This window comes from Ipomoea triloba, chromosome 10 (genome assembly GCF_003576645.1).
Source record: "Ipomoea triloba cultivar NCNSP0323 chromosome 10, ASM357664v1".
Classification (NCBI taxonomy): Eukaryota; Viridiplantae; Streptophyta; class Magnoliopsida; order Solanales; family Convolvulaceae; genus Ipomoea; species Ipomoea triloba.
In genome coordinates this window covers 282,131-300,356 of record NC_044925.1, presented here as the reverse complement: position 1 = coordinate 300,356, position 18,226 = coordinate 282,131, and the positions used below count along the sequence as shown (strand labels likewise).

Here is an 18,226-nt window from a genome sequence, read left to right as displayed (position 1 = left end):
AAACTTATGATGGACGGCTGTTTAATTTGAACTTTGTTACAATTTTTGATAAAAAGTGATAATTGATTAGTGATTTATCATGTTCATCATGCTAAAAAGGAAAATGTTCATTTTCCCTCGTGATTTTTACCTCCAAACATTTTTCTCATGACGTGACTTTCGTTTACTGAGTGTAGGAAAAGCATTACTCATGTAAAAACTGTGGTATTAAATTTTAAACTGTATTAATTTTTTACTTCGTGAAAACATGTTACCACTTGAACTAACGTATATAAACATGTGCTATATTGAAATAAGAACTAGTAACTCATAAGAGAATTAAAAAGAATTATATACACATCTACTATATTGAAATAAGAACTAGTAGCTCATAGAATTAAAAAGATTTATGAATAATGATACTGATAGGGCACTCAGAATCACTCAAACTCAAGAATGAGTGAACTCTGAACTTTATATGAGAATATGAGATACTTGTAGACAATTGTGCAGAGCACTACCAGATACAATAAAGATTTAAAATAAAATAATCAAAATATTCAATTCCATACAAAAATGAAATAGTAAATATACAATTTTAAAAAAAAATTGTTATACACACTACACAATAATGTCTGATGTAAGTTACAACAATCACAAAAAAACATGAGTGAAAGCTGTACGAGGCCAGAGGAACAAAAGCAGTGAAATATAGCAAAGAAATCAACATCCTTGACCAACCACACACCAATCCTAAGAACAAACTTTACTGTGAAAAAACAAAACCATCTAAAAGTTGTTAAACACTAGTTTATGAATTGTATGCACTATGTTATGTTAGCTAGAGACAATCAGACATTCTTCTTCTATGGTGACAAACTTTAACTCTCGAGTTGGGATTCGAAGGAGGAGGAGCAGCAGCCTTGCCTCGCGGTGTAGCACAAGGCTTTGTTTCCATATCCTCCATAGGAATAACACTGTTCGTCTCGCCTAATCCAGTCTTTTTGTGTGCGTTTCTCAGAAAGTGTTTCGAGGTGGGATCTGAATAGCTGATTGAGTGGGAACCCGAAATTTGTACTGAACTTTTAGCCCAAGATCTCACACTTTTTGGTTTGCTGTTAATTTGCTTCTCTGCAGCGCTCTCTCTTTGGCGACTGGCCATCGTAGAGGTCATGAACCGAGGCATCGAGTTTGCAGAGCTTCTTCTCATTGCTTTCGGGGTTTCCAGGATTTCACCGAAGCCTTGTTCTGGGCTAACGGGGCTCTTTTCATCATCCTCAGGAGGTTCATAGTACTCTAAGAAAGTTTTTTTGCTTTCGTTTAGCAAAACTTGGACGTTTTCTATTTGGCGTTTTAGGTTCTGGCATTCTTCATCAACTTCCATCATCTGCTCCTCGAGCTCAGCTATCCTCTTCTCCTTTTTCTTCTTGGATTCCTAAAACGAGGTGACAGATTCATGGTTTCACGATAAACATCTGAAACAATTTATTCGTATTAAAAGCACAAAGATGATTACTTCTGAAAGGTCTCGGTTGCACTCCACCGCCCTTGCTCTCTTTGCGAAACTAAATGAGCAGACTGTCTCAACAATGTCGTCTTCATATGGACTTACATGGACTAACATCAATACTTTTGAACCGTTTCCTAGATCAATTTAGTTCAAAGATCAGATTTTTGCAACCATAATGACAGTTCAATCTTGGTATTGTTAGAAAAATAAATCAAAGAATGTAATGTACCTAGAGAATCCTTGAGAATTTGCGTCAATTTGCTATTTCTGCAATAACAAGATTGTCGTTTGTTTGGTCAAAAGAACACAACACAACACATCGAGAAGCTATTATAAGCAACTCGGTGCAATGCATAAAATCTTCATCGTTTTTCATTCTATAACTACTTTTCAATCAGAATGCAGAAAGCAGAATAACAGTGATTTACAATAACCTGTAAGGAACGTGGCCTTTCTTTCTTCGTAGGGCTGAAATCACGTCGCCTAGCGCTGAGAGGGAGAGATTAATGGCCCTCCCCTCATCGAGCGTTTGTCCAGTTGCTCCAGTTTTAAGTAACCGTTCACTGCCCCCGAGATCAATCATCCACAGTTTGCTTACTTGTGGTTTACCTCCCAGAGCATCACCGGGGCGATATATGGTGATCCTTGTTAAGCTACATACATAAAACTAAAGAGATATGTAACCACCACACTGAAAAACGCAGTCTAAAACACACGTTCTTTACACTGAACAAAACCCACCAATGTGATCTGCTCGATGCTTCATTGACATTCGTCCACGAAGTAGATCTCACCCGCCTCCCTTTGTTGTACCACCAATTTGCTTTGGTGAAGTTCGATATTTGCACTTCGGTGAGGCCATCAATATCAACTGATCCTTTTGAATCTGTTTGAATATTCAGAATGCTGTAGTGGAGTAAGGCAAACCACAAAACGAGTCAACTAAAGGTTTTGTTTACTTTTCTTCGTTGCTGTGAACAGGTGGGGGGAAATAGGGAATTACCATCTCGATGCAGCATATACTCTCGAGGAAGGCCTCGGAGCAAGCAAATCCCGGAGATTACCCAAGTAAACCTCCAGCATGCTAATCGAGAACGTATAATCAGTAGAGCCATCCAAAGAGGCTTGGCGAAACAGCTCTTCAAGAACACGAGGTATGACCCCAGGAGCCTCGCTAGTTCCATCCTAAACATTACACCAAATCGTGTCACTGATAACGAAAGGTGATTATGGGAATTGGGAAACAAGTTAAAACTAGTGTTATCACTGACCATTGTGTATGTCTTTCCTGTCCCAGTCTGTCCATAAGCTAATATACACACATTATGTCCATCGAGCGCAGATCGTAGAATTGGCTCAACCTCAACAAAGACATCCTCTACAGAATGTACAAAATATACTAGTCTTATGCTAATACTAAACAAGAACAAGAATCGAAAAATAATGGCAGAAAGTAAAGAAGACAAGATTTACGTCCACGGGAGCAAACCTATATCCTAACACAAAAGTATGAATGGAATTCAAAGCATAAAAAGACAGTATCACTAACCTTGGCTTGCTTCCTGGGGGAAAACCTTATCAAATCCAAACTCCTTCCTACTTGCACCAGATCTAACCAAAATCCTCTCTGATTCAACTGAAAGGGGTTGATGATTTCTCCTCTTATCTGTTGGTAAACATGGCCTAACTCTACAAAATAGCCTAATGCAGCCTACATTTCCCATGATTGGCTTTTAGCAACTCAGATATCAAATATATCAGCAGGAAGGATTTAAAAAACACAAGTATCAAACTGAGTTCACCTTTGATGTCTATTATCTTATTCAATGCTTCTCTTCTTTTTTCATCCAAAGATCTTTGTTTTAGCCTCAAATTCACAATTTCCCCTGCAAGACTATAGAACATTACCACCCATCCAGATCCAGAAAATCATTGAAAATATACAGGCACCAGTAATAAAGACCAAATGAAAGTAACCTTCTAAAGTCAAGATTCTCTGCTCAAGCTTATGCTTATCATCCTCTGGAACTACATTCACATCAATGGAAGTTGCAGGAGACTCCTCAAAAGCTTCAGGCATACATTTAATGGAGCCCAGATTTAACTCCATCAGAGGTGATTTCACCACAGGCAATGAGATCTTCTCCTCCTCAGTGGCAATAAGCATTCTTCAAGACCCACCAAACACAAACCCCAACAGGGAAAAAAAAACTTGTTATTTTCAAAGAATTTGGAATCCTTAGAAAAAACCCAGATACCCAAATCCAAAATACTGGTCTTGAGTGGAAAAAAACACCAGGAATTCTGTAAAGGCGGACCCTTGTTGAGCAGATAAGAGCATTTTCTTGGACTGCTTAACAGTATCCTAAGAAAAGCACATGAAGAAACTGCAAGATCAACTAACAAAGGGCAGTTTCTGACTCCCTGGCCTATAAAATATTAAATTAAATACACACACACACCATTATCTACATGGAGTGGAGTAAAACTGAAGCCATGGCACAATAAAAAGAGAGAGAGAGAGTAGGGGCCAAGGGGGGAAAGAAATGATATGTGTTTTCAATTTTTTTATGGCAAAGAAAAAAAGCATGAGAAAATTGGGTTTTCCTAGATTTGTAAAGGGTAATGAATGGTGATTTTAACTATTTTTATTTTTTTTATGTCAATGATTGATCACTTCATGAGGACCCTGATTCGAAGGTGGAAAAGCTTTTTCTTGACAGTTGGGGAGGTTGCCTTGGCAAGCAATAAATTATTGACTTCTCTTCTTGGGAGAGAAAGAATCTTTTTTTTATCTTTAGAAAACGTTGCTTTCTATTTGGTACTCAGATCAGATCTATGGCGCAATGGAGAGATTGAGAAAACAAAAACAAGAATTGTAATAAGTGTTTTCCAGGCAGGACAGATAGGACTGAGGACTTAAGTCTTGAGGAGCGGAGGCAGCCCCATAAAGGTGTTATTATTACACTTTGGAATTTTTACACGTTTCTTACTCATTATTTAATAAAAGTATATATATATATATTAAATTAGTCTATTTTTTATATATATTTTTCTTTTAAAATAAAAATAAAGGTAACTATTTTTAATTATATGTCCCATTAAAGGTTATGGTTTCAGTTCGGTTGCTATAATATCAAGTTCGACTCAAATCATGGTCATGCTAAGGCTTTCTCCAATAAGGAGATTTTACACAAATTTTAAGAAATTAATAGTGATGTGAATGAGTGATAAGGGCGAGAGAGAAATTTTGGATACCTCCTGCAAGGATCCAGGTTTTGGTCGGAATTGTGGGGCTGATTTTCGAAAGCAACAGGAAGTCTTGTGTGCAAGTTGCGCGCCCAGCAGGCGTGCACGCGAGAATTGCGCCTCACGCACATCGGCACATGAGACGCAGTCCTTTCTCACACTGGGGGCCACCAAAGTCTACAAAAACCCGTCATTTGAAGGGCATCCCCTCCTTCCCTCTCTCTTTTTCCTCTAAACTCATTAAAAATCGTGCAAACATGGTTAATGTGAATGGCCTAATAGTAATCAATGATTTGAATTTTGTAATTATTAAATTAAATATAGTTATATAACCTCACATTGGCATAGGTGATAATACTATAACTATAACTATGCTGCATAACCATTGGTGGCAACAATATTATTGATTTAGTACAAATTTTAGCATGTAAAGTACATAAGTAACATTATACCCATATATAATAATGGAAGTTTGACCAAATAAGGGTGTGGGACTATGCACCAACCATGACTAGAATTCCACAACAAGCTCAAAGGATATTTGAAAACTTCAATCAATCAATACTCTTTCATTATGACAAAAAATGCCCCATTTATAAGCAGGATTTATGTAACTTTTATACTCCGTATTATATTAACACACTAAAGTGCCTTAATTCATGCAATTGTGACATCATTGTTTTGAGATTTCGAAGGCTATCTTTAACTTATCTTGAAAATATAATACAATAACGTTGAAATTAAAATTTATTATTAACATATTTTTTAAAAATTAAAAGGCCTAAAAGATGGCAAAGCATGCAAAAGTCACATTTGCAAGTCTTACAAGTCTTTCAAAAATTGAAAGACTTTCAATTGATAGAAAACAATAATAATAAAAAGGAAAAAGCGTCAATTAGACTATAGATTTTTAAATTTTAGGTAAAAGTGTAATTAGCTCATTCAACTTTTAAAAAGTGCAATTAAACACTCAAACTTGTTATTTTGGTGCGTCTAAACCCAATAACCGATTAATCACCTGGAATAACCAGTTATTAATATTCTAGCGACCTTTCCGATAATGATTCTGGAGAAAAAAATTCCGTCAAAAAAAAAAAACATGTAGCATAACCGGAGAAGACAATCGTGAGCGTCTTCTCCAGTGAAGAACGCAACCAGATCATCCTCATCCAACAAATCATAAGTATACTTCTCTGTACTAATAAACAATTCATGCCATCCTCATCCTCCATATGTGTGTGTGTGTGTGTGTGTATATATATATATATATATATATATCCCACAACCTCCTCTTTACCAACAACTCAAACACCCATAACTCAATTTATACTCTAAAATGAATATCTCTTATATGATAATTTTTTATTTTTTATTTCGTTTTTGGATTTGGGTTATGCGTTGTTCTCTCTGTTTCTTGAAATCACATGTTTGTTATCGGAAGTTGGAATCTTTTCCTCTGAATTCACCTAGAGTTTTCAGGTTCTAAAGCCATGAAGGTTCACCTAGTGCCCAAGAAATGAAACATCACAGTCAGATACGAAATCGTGTCGGCGCTTTCTCAAGCGGACACTGTGGCTTGCCGGCAAAAGAAGCTCCGACGACTACCCCAAATCTTTGCCAAGATACTGGAGCTTCATTTCCGCTCCGTCATCAATGTTTTATTGAAGAGATTCTGACCGACAACATTATCGAGGATAATATAAAGCCCACACCATCCAGATCTACCCGGGTGTTACTAAGATTGTAATCCCAAGGGACTACCTAGTTGACTCGCCTCTTACTCGACCTGTGGCGGTTTCGGCTTTCGGCGTCAACTCTCCTCGAGATGGCGAGCGTTGCGTTGAGCGACGGCGAACTGGTGGTCAACGTGCCTAAAGGGCCGCATGAAGAAGACGGTAACCGGTAACCCGTTGGTTACCGGTAAATCGAACTTCTTTGATTCATTTTGACAAGTTTGAGTGTTTAATTGCACTTTTTTAAAGTTGAAGGGACTAATTGCACTTTTGCCTAAAGTTCAGGGGTTTATTTGACTTTTTTCCATAATAAAAATAATAAATAAATAAATAATATTTCAATAATTATTTCATTAGTAGTTATTTGACTTATTTCAATTGCAACTTAATTGGTTAGCGTAGTAGGGTACTACCTTAGTGGGGATGTTGAGTATGATGGAATTGTAATTTCATTCCCACTAAATTTTATGAAATTTACAATTTCATTATTTGGTTAAATAAATTGCAATTTTTATTGTCCCTCGGAATTGAAATTCCATAGCTTATGGAATTATAATTTCACAGCAAATGATACTATGCCATTATTATTATTAGGGAAATTGGTCAAATAAGCCCCTAACATTTAAAAAGTGCAATTAGGTCTTTTAATATGTTAAATTGAGGCAAAGAAGCCCAAAAATTAGTAAACGACCAACTATTGCAGGTCATTTACTGTTCAGGAGAAAATTCGACGATCGCGACAGCAGAACCGTCGCCGGTCGCCATACATGGCGGAAGGCAACCAACTAGTCCTCTGTAATTATAAATATAGAATTCTTAAATTGTGAATATAAAATTTTAAAAGTGTGGACATGGACCCGGGTCCACCTTGCAATGTCGACCCGGGTCCATGACATAATACCTGCATAAAACAACCCTATGTGAAAGTTAATCCAACAAACACATTGGCCCAATAAATCAAAGCCCACATCTCAAATGCAACTAACAAAGCCCATAGAAAAAAGGGCTCAACAAATTAATCCAAAAACCTACGCTTGCAAGCCCGAAATTCACAAAAGCCCACATTTTTTTTTCTTCCAAATTCTTTTCTATGCATGTATTATATCAATTCACACTCCCCCCAACAATAATTCCATATCATCTCTATAATAGAATCAGTGTCTTTTAAGTTCAGCATTATAACTCCTACATCTACTTCAATAATGCTTTGTTGGTGAAGCAACATGAAATCACGATGAAATTGTTAAATAAATTTTGTGATAAATGTGGGGAAAAGACCATAAAACTTTGTTGAAGTAATAAGGAAATTGAACCCCAACCTTTCTTAGCAGTTAGCACAAATACACATCTACCAACTAGTCAAACTAACATCTTGTTTACATTTATCTATTTTTAGTATATATGTTTGTGTATATATAAACTAAAAAAGGCATAAAGAAACATTGTTGTCTTTTGGAATCAAACCCACGGCCTTTCGTAATAAGGTAATACACACATCTACTAGTTTATCCAACTAATCCATTAATTATTATATATGTTTTCATATATTTATATATAAAACATGTATTACACACACGCACATATACAAGGGCTATATATGAGGTAGAGGTGGGATGAGTAGGGGCATCTGCCATTACTGTAGCTTCATCATTGTCCATAATATATTTTCTTATCAATTTAGCACTTGAAGACATTCGTGTAAACGGTGTAATAGCTAATGATTTCAATCATATTAGCTTCTTCTTTTTTTCGTTAAACAATTCGCAAATATGATTGTCCATGAGGTTGCTCGGGAAGCTCTATTCACTGCTGATAGTAGAGAATTGCTTTGTTTGCCACCCTATTTCCTTTTTGGTGTATTATGTTCTGGCCTTTGTTAAATGAAGTTTGCCTTATTTCCAAAAAAAAAAAAAAAGAAAAAAGATTCAAACAAACTTTATATGTGATTGCCGAATTCAAGTTTGGTTTCGATTCAAATTCACTCATAGTTTTTATGAATGGTAGCTGGCAATTCTAAATTATAAATAAAATGGTAACTGACAATTCTAAATTATAAATAGACAATTACGATTCCAAATTAGGAAACACATGATCATTTTTCTAAAATTTCCTTCACAGGTTTGAGGTGTTTGGTATGACAGAATTGCAATTCTGTCCAACTAAATAATGAAATTACAATTACTTCCAAACTTTGAAGTGTGGATTTTAAATTGGGAGTGAATTATGATCAAAGAGTAATGACATAAATAGATTACTTTAATTAGACATATCTAAAATGAGTTATAGATTACTACTTGCAAATCAGATTAAAATGGACATATCTAAAAACAAATTAGTTTTAACTTTAATTAATTTACTAAAATCAAAATAATTAAATTGGCTACGTATGTTTTAGAAACAAATGGATTTTTATAATACATAATTAATTTCTTACACTGATCCAAGAAATCCGTGTGAGATTGTCAAACAAATGAATTAAATTGCAGTGAGGACCAAAAATAAAAAAAGTACATTATTTTTGTATTGTAGATACATTATTTGATAGTATATATCAAATAATGTACTTTCAGTACAAAAATAATGTACCCTAAAATAATGTACCTATAATACAAAAATAATGTACTTTTTATTTTTAGTCCACCATGGTCCATGCAATAATGATTGTAATTTTTGTTTTTATATGGTCGGGTTTGGGCTTAGGTGTAGGGTTATATATATTATAATAGATAATAGATTAGTATAAGAACTTTTATTGTGTATTTATTTCAAAGCAACAATTTTATATATATTAGAATATACTATGTAGTTTAAGCATATACTATGTAAGTAGTATGTATTAAGTAATAAATAAATTTTCTAATAATAACATTAAATCAAACAGTATGTTTTCTTATTATTAATTGCACATGTTTTCGTAAAATATATAAAATTATTATCTTTCTTTTATTATAAATGTTACAAATGTACAATACTTCATATTTATTTATATTAGTAATTAGTTTATATAACTCATATTATTTTTTTTTTATTACGGTTAGTAACAATTGTATTTTAAAAGTTTTTTTTATTACTAATTATTATTTATTACTGAAAATTGTATAATTATTTTGATGATAATTGTTATCAATTTTTTTTTATCATCATTATTATTAAAGTTATTCATTGTTTAATGCTAATTATTATTTTCTGTTTGTTTTGAATTATTATTATATTTTGGTCTATTAACATATTCATAATTTAATACTAATTATATCATATTGTAATAATAATTTCATAAATATATCAGTCATATTACGGAATTTATGAATTTTGTGAATATTTATTAGTTTATAAATTCAATTAATTGTTATTCATTTAACTTTTTAAAATTAATTAACCTATTGATTTTGATGTTTGTAGAAAATGCAATATTATTGTCCGGGAATAAAACCTCTACTGAACGAATTGAAATTGCTACAATAGATGTACGGAATATCAATTTTTTAGATTGTTTAACGAATTGATATCTACTCCGTTTATTGTGTTGATAAATTGTAAATATCACAATAAGTTGTATATATCCATTTTATTGTTCTTTCACATAATATTAATAATTTTTAACAACATAACATAATTTTTATATTTTTAAATTTTAGTTCGTGCATCGCACGGGTAACATACTAGTGACATAAATAGATAATATATGTGAAATAAAAAAAATTATATCCAATAAACAATGGTGATTAAAGATAAAACACACCCAAACAAATTTTTTGTTTTTAAACAAAAAAAATTCCCGTTAACCGTTTGGGCATGTGTTTATATGAGGAATAGAGGGTGGTTTTGTAATTTAACGACCTTAGTAGCTGACTAGCTGTAATAACACGAAATAAAAAAGAAAAACGAAAGAGACGAACCCTAATATATTCTCTCTCTCTCTCCCTCGATAACGTCATTCACTCCCATTTCTCAAACTCTCAGGTACGACGTCCGCTTGCTCAAATTGTTGTGGATGATGACCTTTCTTGCTTCAAGATCGTAGATAAAAAGCTCTGAAATCGACTCTATATGAAGGTATTCATGCACAATTTTTTGATTTTTCTTCCAGCAGAGTTGACTAAATTTCGTGGAGATGATCTCGGGGTGTGTCAATTTATGGAGCTGATTTCATCTTTCGCTATTCAATAGTTCAATTCTGTATTTAGTGCCGGCGGAAGTTGTTCATGGAGATTTGAAATCTGAGGGTTGTGTTAGTAACTGATGAAGCAGATAAATCCTGGAGATTTGAGTGTATTATTGTATCGCAAGTGTTTAAAGATTCGCTAAGTTAGTGAGATTTGAGGATAATTGTGTTGTGCATTCAAACTCAACCTACATGCTCTGCCTTTCCTGAATCATGCCTGATAGAGTGATAGGAACGCATGAGATGAGAAACATAACTCCCAATGGATTGAATTGTTTTGACAGTTTGATTTTATGGCATATATATAAGTGGTTTTAGAAGCCTTTTTGAATGGTTGGACATTTGACTAGTCTTTTCATAAAACTGTAATTAATATGTGAAATTAATATCACTTTTCTTCAGAAATGAATTCCTATAGTCTATTAAACTTTTAATTTCCAGTTCGTTGCAGTTACCAATGACTTTCTTTTACACCTATGATTGATTATAATTTTCTTAGAAGTTAGAAATAATATTCTGTAATTGATTGTTTTTGCAATAATTACATGATGTTGCACCAATTACAGCTATATGAAATGTTATGTGTTACATAGCACTGATTGACTATACGGATAACAAATTTGCTACCATATGTGAACTAAATACAGCCAGATGAAATGTGATGCCACTGACATCCATTAGGACCATTATTGGCACCAATTGTCTCAAAAAAACACTATTATTTCATTTCTTGTTTCTGATTCGGATCTTAGCATGACCTGTTATGTATTGATCTGTTATATATTTATATGTGGTTTGGTATGTCTGTGGAGTATATAAATTATATTTTTTGGATAATTAATTGGAGTGTTTCTATAGGGATTTGTGCAATGCACCGTGTAGCGAGTGTAGGCAACACATCTAACTCAAGTAGGCCTCGCAAGGAGAAGAGGTTGACGTATGTGTTGAATGATGCAGATGATACCAAGGTATTCTATAAGTTCATTTTGAGCCGTGATTCTAACTCCTCATTTTTGTTTGTTTGTTTGTTTGTTTGGTGGTTTGGAAGCCTTTGTTTTGGCAACAAAGTTGTCTCTAAGAATCTTGGCCCAAAGTTAACAAGTGCAAATGTTAGCACCATTGAACAATGACGGAAAATATCCTCATATATTATCTGAATTGATTGATTCCTTATACTTCTCATCAACAAAGGCCTTCATTTCTATAAAACAATCTCTAGCAGAGAGGAACACTGAATTATATTGAGGAAACCTTTGCAATCATTCAAAAAGTGAGAAGAATATGTGAGAAAACTACCTAAAAGTGGCAAAAATGTAGAGTGGGGTTAGAGCAGTTATGCAGTTTTTTAAGTGTTCAAGTCCCTCTTGTGGTGGGAGAAGAAAAATGACAAACAAGTACAGGTGCATTTATATAGAACTGAAAACTCCAATTTTGATATCAGTTGTTAATAGGAAAAACTTGCTTAAAGAAAAGGCTTAGACTGGTGCTTCTTTCAGCTGACACCTATCCTTAATGACTCCTTAACATATAAGATAGTATTACAACAAAAATTCTCGTATAGGATCTTGAGAAGCATACTCCTGCATATATTCAGAGGACTGACTTTACAGCAATATAATAAATGAAGTTGATGTAGAAAATGAAAGAGGAAAGGCAGTCACAGCTTCTTTATGAATGTTGTGCTATCATTGCAGTTCATTTTAAGTTGAGTTCTGCTAGCTTCTTTTTTTTTTTTTTTTTTTTTTTTTTTTTTTATTTGATCANTCAAAACTCTCTGATGAGGAAGTTTTTGCATGTTTTGCATCTTCACATGTACTTGGATGTTGGTATCCTACCCGATCCAATTTCTTTCATTTGTTGTTAACCTAGGCATGGCTTGGTAGTATTAACTTGAAGCTGATGCTTGTTGGAAGTAGAGCTTGATTCCTCGAAGCCTGCCATAAAAAAACTGCATTGCTTTTTATTTATTTAGTTGTCTACAATTTTTTACTTTGCATTATGTTGAAGTTCTAAAGTTGTCACTGAAAACTAGTTTGATGTGGAAATATGAAATGCAAGTTAGCCAAATATCGTTGGGTATAAGTGCCTCCAGTATGTTGCCAGATAAGTGCAAACTTTATCGTTATCCATTCTGGTTTTATGCAGCATTGTGCTGGTGTGAATTGCTTGGCTGTATCGAAGTCATCTGTGCCTGATGGATGTGACTACCTATTTACTGGTAGCCGTGATGGCACATTAAAAAGATGGGCATTGGCTGAAGATGGTGCCACTTGCTCTGCGACGTTTGAGTCCCATGTTGATTGGGTATAACCTTTTTTTTTTTTTTTTTTTTTTTAATTTTTTTTTTTTTNTTGTCAAATCTGATGTTACTTATATGTTTTCACAAACTTGGCTATACCTTCAGTTAATAGAGATTAATACATTTCATTTCCTTTTATTAAAGTGTTATTTAAACTTAAATATCACCTGCTAATTGTCCTGATTGGTGCTGAAAAGTAATTTTGATTTTTGAACCAACAAATCAACATATCACAACATATAGATTCAAACTTAAATATCACTTGGCTATACCTTTAGTGAATAGAGATTAATACATTTCATTTCCTTTTATCAAAGTGTTATTTAAACTTAAATATCACCTGCTAATTGTCCTGATTGGTGCTGAAAAGTAATTTTGATTTTTGAACCAACAAATCAACATATCACAACATATAGATTCAAACTTAAATATCACTTGGCTATACCTTTAGTGAATAGAGATTAATACATTTCATTTCCTTTTATCAAAGTGTTATTTAAACTTAAATATCACCTGCTAATTGTCCTGATTGGTGCTGAAAAGTAATTTTGATTTTTGAACCAACAAATCAACATATCACAACATATAGATTCATCTGGAAGCTTGCACTTGTAGTTATTTAATTTTCTTTTCATTGCCTGCTGGTGATGAGAAGAAGCGATTTAGTCATGTGAAACTATGAAACTTTTTTTTTTCTTCTTCATAATTTCTATACATTCTTGCAGATATTTCTGTTAAGTCAAATCTTCTTTTCATCCCTTTATCCCCGTCTTCTTTTTCTATTTTAAGTGTTTCTCTTTTTTTGCATTTTATATTTTTGGTTCACTAATTATGCAGGTAAATGATGCTGTTCTAACAGGTGGTAACACATTAGTGTCATGTTCCTCGGACACTACAGTCAAGGTATATTCCTCCCTTATAAAATTATCTGCTTTCCCTTACCCCCACCTTCTCTATAAAATTCTTAAGTGGTATTTGGTTCATGGAATGAAACTAAAGGGAATCCAAATAGCCAAATAGGGTTCCAGAATGAATGGGATGGAATGTATACTATTCCATTATTTGGTTTACAGAAAAGTGAGAAAACAGTACAAAAGGGTTTATATTTAAGTGTTTGGTTGGTTGAAGGAATGGAAAAGGAATAAACAGTCAAATGGTAAAATACCCATATCTAGAATAGTGCGTGTGTGTGTGTTTAATTATGTGGATATGTACTTTTTTTTTTTTGACATTATGAAAAATTAGTTATTATTCTATAAATGTCAGGAAAAGTTAATACCAAGGCCCCTTGGAATGGTTATTTTCTTTGCAAAGGGAATAACTAATTCTGCTGAATAGAAAACGAACCAAATGGAGAAATAGGTTTATTCCGTAGAATGCTATTCTATTCCTGACCTATTTCATGAACCATGGATTATCTATATCTCATCAGTTCTATTTATGTTTTCAATTCTACTGGATGTTTAGGTGTGGAATAGCTTATCTGATGGGATTTGTGCTAGGACACTTCGTCAGCATTCTGACTATGTCACATGCCTTGCTGCAGCTGAAGCAAATGTAAATTCAAATCAGGAAGTCTTTCTTTGATAGTTAACTATGGTCTATGATTATTGCATTTAATTGCTTCATTCTAACTTGCACATCAATCTCGAGGCAAATTGTGAGTTTAATTACCATCAATTTCTGACCCCCCTTACGTAATCATCAATGATAGAACAATATCTTTGCATCTGCTGGCCTTGGTGGAGAGGTTTTCGTATGGGATCTTGAAGCTGCACTTGCTCCTGTCTCTAAGTCAAGTGATGGGACTGAAGATGAATGTTCTAATGGTGTCAATGGCACAGCAAATTCATTGCCAGTTACAAGTCTTCGGCCTATTAGCTCAAGCAACAATATTTCCGTGCATGCTACTCAGTCCCAAGTATATGCTCCTACTGCTGCAAAAGGACACAAGGAATCAGTTTATGCACTGGGAATGAATGAAAGTGGGACCCTACTTGTTTCTGGTGGAACTGAGAAGGTATATTCTGTTAGGCTAGCTAATTCTAGTTTCTGAAGCGGCTGCTCATTGTAATCTGTCAAGTTTTTGCTCCTCTATACCAGAGTGGCAGTTGGAAGATATATTTCTTCTCTTTCTTTTACATTTCCTTGCATGATTACTTAATACTTTCTGAATTCTAAGATCTTTTAAAGTTTGGGCTCCTCTATTCCAGAGCTGCAGTTGAATAATGCGTCCTTTTTGCTTTATTCATTGTTTGGTGGTTAATAAATTTGTAATTCTGTGTCAAAATATTTTGGTTTCTCATAGGTTATACGCGTTTGGGATCCAAGAACTGGATCAAAGACTATGAAACTTAGAGGGCATACAGATAACATTCGAGCACTGCTACTGGATTCTACTGGCAGGTTTGTTGGACATTGACTTTTGGTTGTCTATGTATCTATGATCTGGCAGTATCAAATTATGCTTGCACTATAATATCGTAAATAGTGTTGGAATGAAAATTTGTAGATGCTAGAGTACAATAATTAAAATTATTTAGTTGGCTCATTCACGGCTAAATCCCCATCTTCACCCACTCTCAAAAAAGAGAATGAAAAACGGAATTCTTGTAGACTTCAGCTAATTTAGGATTATATAACTTATTTTTTAGTTGAACATGTGATTTGCTTATGAATGGAGGTGATAGGAAATTACTTGATGTATCAGAATGTCAAAACATTTTCGTTGTTCCAATAGTCTAAGATGTGTAGTAAGGAGTCAGAAGTGCTACTTGAAGGGTGCTTAGCTCTTTGTAACATTTAAAAAAAATATATATTAACAGCAGTTTGTCATTGCATTGAGACACGGTACTTTTTAGCTTAGGTAATCAAAAGCATAGTTGCTAAAATTATTTGATGTATTCTTTTTGGTTGCCAATGTCTCTCATGCTTGACTATTATAGTGTCTCTGAGTGCTAAACTTTTATCTACAACCAATTGCAGGTTCTGTCTATCAGGATCCTCTGACTCCATGATCAGGTAACTCATCACTAATCACTAATTAACATAATAACAAAAAGGGACTCAAAACATATTTCTTGCACATCATCTTGGTTGAACTTTTATTTCTGTATTCTGTGAAATAACGTGCAGTTTTCTCGTTCCATTCTGCATTATATGGCGGGGAAAGAGTGATTTCCCATGGAGTCCGGGTTAATTATATTTATGTGGACATAATGGTTTCTTATTGTCTTTAAACAAAAAAGGGTGAATAATATACGGTTTTGTGTTGCTTTCTTGAATTTTTATATATCTGCCTAACTGTGTTATTCAACTATGGTTTGCAATTTTTATTTTATTTTTTCAAATTTACATTCTACCTATTTGTTAAAACTTACTAATCAGATTATTGAAATTATAGATCAAGTAATCTACATTTTACATGTTTGGTAAAGACTTCTGGGTATGGATTGTTCAATATTTTTGCTTATTAAACTAATTTATCAGTGACTTGGAGTAGATTATGGATTATTCACAATCCACATCATAATTAGTCATAAACTTCAGCAAAGAGTAAGAGATATGTTTGTCATATACTTGCCAAAAAATAGATCTTTTTTTAATGTGTTCATAAAGGGTCTCTTGTGATTTTGGATGCTTTCCTTGATTAGTTGCAGTAACTGCACTTGCCTCAAATGAGTTTTGACCCATCACATACATAGCCAATAGAGTAGGAAGTTGGCAAGTGATTGAAGAAATTTTCATTTCTCAACTGCCTGGATTTGACTGTTTAATCTGTTCTTGTGGGTTTCGTAATAGTTTGAGAAAGTGACATCAATTATACCTCACCCTCATCTGTTCTTGTCTTATCCAATCACATAATTGACATGAAATGTTTCAATTCTGTAGGCTATGGGATCTTGGCCAACAGCGATGTGTACACTCCTATGCTGTGCATACAGACTCTGTTTGGGCACTTGCTAGCACTCCATCATTTAGTCATGTCTACAGTGGTGGAAGAGACCTCTCTGTATGTGGAATTGTGGCTTAACCACAATACATCATATTTTTATCTTTTTCCTAGATCCTACCCTTTATATGTCCATCTCCTTTGACTGCACTTTGTTCTTGCAGTTATACTTGACAGACCTGGCAACAAGAGAGAGTGTACTACTCTGTACAAAGGAACACCCAATTGTGCAATTAGCATTGCATGATGATGGAATATGGGTAGCAACAACTGATTCTTCTGTACATAGATGGCCGGCAGAAGTGCAGAATCCCCTGAAAGTTTTCCAAAGAGGAGGTTCATTCTTGGCTGGAAATTTGTCATTTTCTAGAGCAAGGATTTCATTAGAGGGATCAACACCTGTAAGTCAATTTTCTTCTTCTTAATTTTCTTGGCTGACTATGGCTGCTAATTGCTCAGAAGTCAGACTTCATGTGCTTGTGCTGTTGTGCATTTATGAGGTTTCAAATTTGCTTCCAGATTTTAGAAAGGGGTTGGTATATATATGAATTGATCTTCAGGGACTTGTATTATCTTTTATCAACAGAGCACACCATAAATTATTTTGGCATCATTTGTTCTTCTGAACAACTTTTATTTCATTTTTATCTTTCTAAATAAAATTAAATAATTATTGAATAAGTTATTTAACGAAAGATATGGGAAATGGCTCCTTTCTGCTTCTCTCCTTTTTTTTTTTTTTTTTTTTTTTTTTTTTTTTTTTTTTCACTTGATCAAAACTCTCTGATGAGGAAGTTTTTGCATGTTTTGCATCTTCACATGTACTTGGATGTTGGTATCCTACCCGATCCAATTTCTTTCATTTGTTGTTAACCTAGGCATGGCTTGGTAGTATTAACTTGAAGCTGATGCTTGTTGGAAGTAGAGCTTGATTCCTCGAAGCCTGCCATAAAAAAACTGCATTGCTTTTTATTTATTTAGTTGTCTACAATTTTTTACTTTGCATTATGTTGAAGTTCTAAAGTTGTCACTGAAAACTAGTTTGATGTGGAAATATGAAATGCAAGTTAGCCAAATATCGTTGGGTATAAGTGCCTCCAGTATGTTGCCAGATAAGTGCAAACTTTATCGTTATCCATTCTGGTTTTATGCAGCATTGTGCTGGTGTGAATTGCTTGGCTGTATCGAAGTCATCTGTGCCTGATGGATGTGACTACCTATTTACTGGTAGCCGTGATGGCACATTAAAAAGATGGGCATTGGCTGAAGATGGTGCCACTTGCTCTGCGACGTTTGAGTCCCATGTTGATTGGGTATAACCTTTTTTTTTTTTTTTTTTTTT

At 34.0% G+C, this 18,226-nt stretch overlaps 2 protein-coding genes across 5 annotated transcripts in view; one reads left to right on the top strand and one right to left on the bottom strand.

Annotated features, from left to right (window-relative positions):
- Positions 1-548: 548 nt before the first annotated feature.
- On the bottom strand, positions 549-4,389 carry LOC116033542 (kinesin-like protein KIN-14U). The gene is made up of 10 exons (XM_031276290.1): positions 3,467-4,389; positions 3,292-3,375; positions 3,039-3,200; positions 2,761-2,867; positions 2,493-2,674; positions 2,231-2,395; positions 1,924-2,142; positions 1,719-1,756; positions 1,496-1,623; positions 549-1,414 (listed from the first exon to the last, which is right to left on the bottom strand). The coding sequence occupies exons 1-10, from the start codon at positions 3,654-3,656 to the stop codon at positions 821-823; spliced, it is 1,869 nt and encodes a 622-aa protein (XP_031132150.1). The 5' UTR covers positions 3,657-4,389; the 3' UTR covers positions 549-820.
- Positions 4,390-10,360: 5,971 nt separating this feature from the next.
- Positions 10,361-18,226, top strand: part of LOC116032114 (WD repeat-containing protein 48) — a 12,695-nt gene continuing 4,829 nt past the window's right edge. For 2 of the 4 annotated variants that reach the window (XM_031274518.1, XM_031274517.1), the window contains exons 1-10: positions 10,361-10,524; positions 11,492-11,601; positions 12,779-12,937; positions 13,770-13,835; positions 14,400-14,489; positions 14,647-14,952; positions 15,241-15,338; positions 15,918-15,953; positions 16,824-16,944; positions 17,049-17,285. In XM_031274518.1, the coding sequence (XP_031130378.1) occupies positions 11,503-11,601; positions 12,779-12,937; positions 13,770-13,835; positions 14,400-14,489; positions 14,647-14,952; positions 15,241-15,338; positions 15,918-15,953; positions 16,824-16,944; positions 17,049-17,285 (1,212 nt within the window). In that variant the 5' untranslated portion in view covers positions 10,361-10,524; positions 11,492-11,502. Of the gene's footprint in view, positions 10,525-10,558; positions 10,777-11,491; positions 11,602-12,778; positions 12,938-13,769; positions 13,836-14,399; positions 14,490-14,646; positions 14,953-15,240; positions 15,339-15,917; positions 15,954-16,823; positions 16,945-17,048; positions 17,286-18,226 lie in introns of all 4 variants that reach the window. The other 2 variants (XM_031274519.1, XM_031274520.1) reach the window with 2 other exon arrangements.

Coding starts and splice junctions, on each gene's coding strand:
- LOC116033542 (XM_031276290.1), bottom strand. CDS start 3,656: ATGCTTATTGCCACTGAGGAGGAGAAGATCTCATTGCCTGTGGTGAAA. Junction 2,868..3,038: donor CCCCCAGGAAGCAAGCCAAG/GTTAGTGATACT, acceptor TACATTCTGTAG/AGGATGTCTTTGTTGAGGTT. Junction 1,624..1,718: donor AATTCTCAAGGATTCTCTAG/GTACATTACATT, acceptor AAATTGATCTAG/GAAACGGTTCAAAAGTATTG.